Source organism: Cyprinodon variegatus, unplaced genomic scaffold, assembly GCF_000732505.1.
Source record: "Cyprinodon variegatus isolate N-32 unplaced genomic scaffold, C_variegatus-1.0 Scaffold168, whole genome shotgun sequence".
In the NCBI taxonomy this organism is placed as follows: Eukaryota; Metazoa; Chordata; class Actinopteri; order Cyprinodontiformes; family Cyprinodontidae; genus Cyprinodon; species Cyprinodon variegatus.
Window position 1 is genome coordinate 336,995 of NW_015150621.1, and position 7,087 is coordinate 344,081.

At 37.4% G+C, this 7,087-nt stretch overlaps 1 protein-coding gene across 1 annotated transcript in view; it reads left to right on the forward strand.

Annotated features, from left to right (window-relative positions):
- The window catches only part of LOC107086958 (leucine-, glutamate- and lysine-rich protein 1-like), a 46,755-nt gene that overhangs the window by 17,215 nt on the left and 22,453 nt on the right, over positions 1-7,087 (forward strand). Inside the window, exon 4 of the mRNA XM_015378265.1 lies at positions 3,457-3,532. Within this exon, the coding sequence (XP_015233751.1) occupies positions 3,457-3,532 (76 nt within the window). The remainder of the gene's footprint in view (positions 1-3,456; positions 3,533-7,087) is intronic.

Sequence of the window (7,087 nt, forward strand, 5' to 3'; positions counted from 1 at the left end):
TTATCCGGATCAAGATTTTTTCCCTGATAATGATTCGAGTCAATTCAGATCAATTTAAATAGCGGGTACATTACAGTTAAATCATTGCTATGTATATATGAAAACTCTGAAGCTGGAAAATGCAGTAAAGTATCTCTCTGCATTTATTCAATATTGTGTGCTTTATGTGGTGTTAAGTAACATTCATGATACTTTGGTACTTATATGTAAACAGGGACCTCTAATTTACACCTGCAGGAGACTTCTGCAGATTATACATTCTAAACTGAGTTAACACCAGTTAACACTGGCAAGATTTTAAAATTGTCGCAGGATTTTCAAAAGTTTAGGGCAGGGGTAACCAATTAAAAATCAGTGGGGTCCGAATATAGAAAATCAACAACCAGTAAAGGTCCGGAGACATTTTTAATTATAATCTGTTACTTTAAACAAAATTTAACACTGAAATAAAATGAGTTTTTTATGCATCTGTTATACATTGACTACTTTAGATTAAAAAAAAAATGTAAAAAAAAAAATTGAACGTTTTCCATTTTAAAATCTAAAGTGTTTTTTGAAGTAGAGAACAACAGTTGTTCAGTTTGGTATATAGACAATTTCCTGATTCACATATTTTATAAAACACCTGAACTGACATTTGTTTGTTTTTTTCTTTGTTTTTTATGGCTTTATGAGAGCCATAAAAAGGGCTTTATGCTGCCCTGCAAGGTTTCAAACCGGGGTCTGATTGGCGATAAAGCTATTCTCAAGCACATATCAAGGTGCTCATTTGTGAGCCTGGATCGCTATTTATTTTTGAATATGTTGATGGTGGAGAATCATGCTTCACAGCAGGAGGTTGAGCCAAACATACTCAAAAGGTGCAGGGTGATCTCTGAGCACACCATTTCACTTTTCCGTCACCAGTTCACCGTGCCTCTTCTAGCAGTCTACACTTTCTTTCACTTTCTCTCATCATCGTTACCCACCGCCCGGCTTGCCACGGGTTTGCCTGATGTGTCTAAAAATAGCTAGCAGCAACAGCTCTGACTGACACAGCTCATTGGCTAATATGCATCACGTGTGGCCTGGTCCCGGTGGGCTTTACCGTACAAAGAGGAGAAGCGGCGCAAGTGAAATTAGACACTGCTGTTGGACAACATGCTGTAATTTATAAATGGTTCAAACCAGGTTTTGTCCGGATTAGCCAGCGGGTGGGTCCGACTCCAGGCCGCGGTCTGCCAATCCGTGAGCTCTGGTTTAGGGTGAGAATGGGACATCCAAGTACAGTATCTTTAATCCATCCATTTTCTGTCACTCTTTTCCCAGCTGAGGTCGTGAGGGGTGCTGGTGCCTATCTCCAGCTGTCAATGGGCGAGAGGCGGGGTACCCCCTGGACAGTTCACCAGTCTATATCAGAGCGACACAGAGACAAACAGGACACAACCATTCACACACACACACACACTCGCACCTATGGAGAATTTAGAGAAGTCGTGTTTTTTGGACTGTAGGAGGAAGCTGGAGTACCCAGACAGAGAGGGAGAGAACCCATGCATGCATAGAATGAAGAAGCAAACTCCATGGAGAAAGACCCCAGGCCGGAGATCGAACCAGGAAACTTCTTGCTGCAAGGCAGCAGTCCTACCCACTGAATCACTCTGCAGCACACTTTCATTATCTTTATTCACTACCTTTAAATCACACACAAAAAAATAGTACCTTTGAAACAACTTAAAAGAAAATACACTAATTAGTTACCTCTAAATGTATCAGTTTTATTAAAGATCTAATCTGATTTAAACCGATCCTTCTCTTTTTAATAAAAAATATTTGATATTCTTGAACCATTTATGCACATTTACATTAATTTAAAAATTGATCTATTCCAAGGACTGAATACAAAACACATTTGTATTGCATCTGTAAGATTAGATATTTCAGTTTGGTCCTCCTTGACCACAAAGACAGAATGTATTGCTCCACATATATAAGTAGCAAAACATTTGAATGTTACAAATAACACAATAGTGCTAGAAACACTTTTTATTGATTTTTCAACTAGCTTAAAAACCTGAAATGGCTCAGAGTTTTTAAAACTTTCTCCATTTGACATCTGAGACATTCCCAGAATCAGAAAACCACATTACTTTCTCATTATATACATTAATAGACTCTCATGTCCAACCTTGCTCATGGTGTTGTAGCTCTGGTCAAACCCATTAGTAGTCAGTGAATGAGGTCATGTTCTCTTGAGTTATTACATGTGCTTGAATTACACTATTAGGTTTGACTTGGAATTTGATATTTACTTAGCAATTCATTGTTTTAGTTTTTTTCTATGATATAGGGATTTTTAAATATAGTTTTATTTTATTTTTTTCTTAAACGAGAAAATACTTGTTTTGGTTGAAACTACAAAAAAATGTATTTCAAGAAAATGGCATGGACATTTTACTTCTCAGTGATTTACATCTTTTTATGTATCAAGGCTTTTGGATTTATCTTCACTTGATGCAAACAGTGTGGGGTGGGATTTTAACTCATGGGTTAATTCCACATACGTTAGCAGCTGGTAAAGACCAGATCATTTACATCCCTAAAACCTTTAGAGTACAGAGGGTTCTAACCGTATTAACTATGATGACTGTAGTCCACTTCTTTTTGTGTGTGTGTCCTGTTTTACCAATATGGCTTTTGGAATAGATGTCCCAGAGCTAGATGATAGCCCAACAAATCTGTTTTCACAAATTTGCATGGTGTGCATGCATGGGCATGTTCATGTGTAGAAGATTTAGCATTTTGTGACCGAAAAAAAAGCTTAATAGCAGGTATGGGCGGCCCTAGACTCACAGTACAGGGCCCAGGACCGATAAGGAGCCTCAGATATCCAGAGGTATCCAAGATCACGGGAACACAAGAAGGCAGACACAGGGATGGCAGCGCCCACCAGTGAAGGGTAGACAAGAGCACCCAGAGCCCGACCCCTGAGGGGCCATCTCCAGAGGCCATACTGCCGGGGGCCGAGGGCCTATATGCTCCTTCGGCAGCCGGTCATGCTCATTGTGGAACCGGATGACAGCCCAGGGGTCCGAAGACTGGGGAGACCACCTCTTTGTGGGGATCCTACAGGGCCAGGATGCCTAGGCGCGGAAAATGAAAGACTAAAATCTCTTTGTTACAATGACTGTTTAATCTTTGGCACTGGACATCAGACCTCCATCTGGATCTAGAAACAGATCAGTACCATATAAAGAAGTGCTATGAGCTATCCCTGGGGCATTTGCTATTTAAACATGGATTCATATGTGATTATGCTGATGCTCTGTTTACATTCCCATAACTGTGTTCAGTTTATATCACTTACTGGGTAATGTGTAAGTTCTACCGACCGTAACGAATATCTCTTACAACACACAAAACTTTATTTCAATGAAGTAACGCTGCAATATGTGTGTATTGTGTGTGTATTTGCAGGGATATTTTGATGGAGTCTCATGACAGAGCCATCACCAGCATGAAGTACGACCATAGTAAAGAGCTAGCCTCAAAGGTGAGCGTAATAATCACATTTAAAAACAAAAAGTTAATTTAGTGTGTAACATGTTACTTTACATATACTGTAACCATAATTCGTCCAGGCTTTCTTCTCTTTTGGTGAATTCAATTACAAAGTGGCTGGATTATTTTGGGAAAACAAATAAAAGAGTACAAATAAACACTACACCAGATGCTCTTTCATAAAAAAATAAATAAATAAATCTGAAGAGTAAGAACCTTGGAAAGTAGGAAACGGATTACTGATTAGAGGTTGCCTGGTGTGATTTTACTTTGGAGACGTAATGTCTATGATTCAGTGTTCTAATGTATGACGAGCTGTAACGAACCTGGGCTGAAAGCTGTGACTGCGGGTGGATCGGTTTACACTGATGTAAACAGGCGTTTCGGAGCGCTTCCAAGTCATTGTCTCAGTTCAGGAGAGTTTAAATAGGGAGAATCCCAAGGCAAAATGTGGAGGAGATTATGAGGCTCCAGGAACAACAGTCTGTTTAGCCCCCGATAAACTGAATGTGCACAAATATAAGCACATGGTGACATTTAGGCAACAGTGCTGGAGTGCCATACTGTCCTGCAGGAAGAGGCACTGACCTTTAGCTTTATATCTACATGCAGAACATATTTCACAAAAAAGAAAGATTTTTGCTTTGTAAAGATCTTAAGGCCTCATTCACTGGTTTTTGTTAAAAGAAGGAGGTGGATGGTTCTTTGCAATTTTTCAAAGATATCGTGATGAGTTTTTGATCTGGTTCTCTAAAGGTCTTTCAGATTTTTCTTTGGGTTTTTTTCTTTTTACCCTATTTTCATTGCAGTACCTTTGAGAAATGATCTCAACTGCCTGTTCTTAGGAAAACTACACTAAGTCAAATAGTTACCTATGAAAAATAGAACAAATGCGGCACAATTTGATGCCTTAGAAAAACTCTGTAAATATTCAGCTAAGGGATGGCGAATATATCCGACTTTCAAAAAATGTGATTTCAGATGTGGTTGTAACTACTGAAGACTTCTTTTGTGCCACACCTGTCTAGTTTTGTTAATATTAAGCACATGCAATGTTATATGTTGCTCTGCTTCTAAACATTTATGTGATAGAAAATGAGTAAATAAGCTGTCAAGCTTTGAAGAAAAGACCTTGACAAATAGGTTGAGCTCAGGAGTGATGAATAAAAACTTTTCTAAAGAACAGAATTTTTTAATTTAGACAGGTGAAAAGCAGTGTGCAGCAAAAGAAGTGGGGGGTCAGCATTGTTACTCAAAGCTTTAACAACCAATGTTGAAAGTTCATTCATTTCTGTTACTTCTTTTCAAAAGTGAAATTTATCTGTGATAACCTGCAGAATCAAAAACACAGATTTATTCTAGATGTTTATTAAATGATAAAGATGTCCACACAGCCTTGAGGGGATTCTGATTTAAAGTCCATCAAATTGGAGATTCACAAAGCAAAAAGTTAACTTGGAACTGAAGACACAAGACCACATGACACATAATTCAAGTTGCTTTAAGCTCAGCGGGAAGTTTTCCCAGCCAGTGGTGATTTCTGTAGCACATAATGGACCCACTGGTGTTGGTCCATTATGTTTTACGAAGTCAAAAGTCAGAGATTTTAAACAGTTCATGCTTCCAACTACTGTCAAGCTTTATAGATATATTAATTTCACTCTCCAGCAGGTTTTGGCATCTGGTCCTATTGCCAAATATCACTTTTTAAAGAAAAACGTTATTTATCGCTGTATTTAAAATTGCCAGCAAACAGGCTTGCATTAAACCTAATATAGAATCTTTGGATTGCTGTCGGTAAAAAGATGAGAGACACTAGACCCCATGATGCATATAAGCTGTAGGCTGCAATCGAAGCGACCGATGTTCAATTTGGTCTGCAGATCTAAGGGTCGTTTGCCTCCATTTAAAACCACATTAGTGCAGTAATCCATTAAAAAAATGACCAGTATTAAGTAGCCTACATGTATACAGAATAGAATAGAATAGAATAGAATAGAATAGAATAGAATAGAATAGAATAGAATAGAAAATCCCTTTATTGTCCCACAATGGTGAAATACTGGTGTTACAGCTGCAAACAGATTATAGCAAAAATTGGACAGTGTATAAAAGGAAAATAATAGTGAAGAGTTAAAATAATTAACAATATAAAATACTGTACTGTAAAGTGTTTTAATGACATAGTGTATACTGCAAAGCACATGAAATTACCTTTTGGTTAGTAAACAGCTCTATATCTAAAGACAAATATTTGTTCTAAATCATGTAATCATTACTGGGTTAACAAAACTGAACCGTATAAATAAATATCACTCTGTGTGTAATCACACCAAGCTCATTTTATTCAGAAAGCATTTTAAAAACAGTGGAACTGACAAAGTTCCAGATATCATAGATATGCATTAAAACACAAATACAAGGGGACAAAAAAATAAAGAGACCTCTTTCATGCTGGTTCAAAAGCTAATGCAATCAAGATTAGTTTTCAGAAGACATTTAAAAATTAATTGTGAAGAGCCTGTTCTAATGTTCTGTGGCAGTGATTTCTAAAGCCTTGGAGAAAATGCTCTGTGTCCTCTGAGCCCCTCTCAGCCACTCAGAGAAGCCGGTTTCGCTGACCTGAAGGAAAAGTAGGGCCATGTAATTGTAAAAGCTCAGAGAAGTAGGGCAGGGCAGGAGCATTTACACATATATAAACAAATAAAATGATCTGAAAATCTTAAAATAAACCCAAGAATGGGGAGGCAGCCTGGCAGTGAGGCCAAAACAGGAGTTATGTGTACCGATTAAAAAAAGAACAACAAAAAAACGCTCCATTCTCCACCAGTCGGAGAGGAGACGGATGTCAGTGAGACGCTGCAGTAGAGAGTTACTATAGTTAACGTCTGTTCTCAGAAATACATGGATTAAAGTCTAAAATCCCTGTTTTCAAAGAACATGTTTCATTTTAGCCATTTTTTTAAGTTGATAAAAATTGAATTTTACAGGATGAGCACTATCCATATTTATACCAAGATTATGTCAGCATGTTTTTTTTTCATTCTACATTTTCTGACCTCAGGAAAAAAACTCTTCCTATTTTAGGTCACTTAGGGTGACCAAAATATTAGCCTTTGTTAATGCTACAATAAAAATTGAAATTTACTGTTTTTCCTTATGTTTTTCATCATAGTTTAATGGAACAGGGGGAGCAAACATTCTGTCTAGTCTTTTTTAAAAGAAACAGATTTTGTGTCTGTTTGGACAGGGCCTTATAAAACATCCACTGGTGTCCCAGCAGTGAACTCTGATGCTGTGAAATAACCAACGAGAAATTGCAGCGCCAAATTAATCAGAGTGCCTCATTTAAATTGTTTGATTGCATAGTAATGTCAGATTCTGTAAACATATTTATTTGTAGAAAGCCATTAATTATGCAATTGTTCTGGTATTTAACTAATTGGACAGAGTATGGTAATTCTAACTGATCTAAAGCAGAAAAAGTTTAGTCTTGATTATTATCTATCTATCTATCTATCTATCTATCTATCTATCTATCTATCTA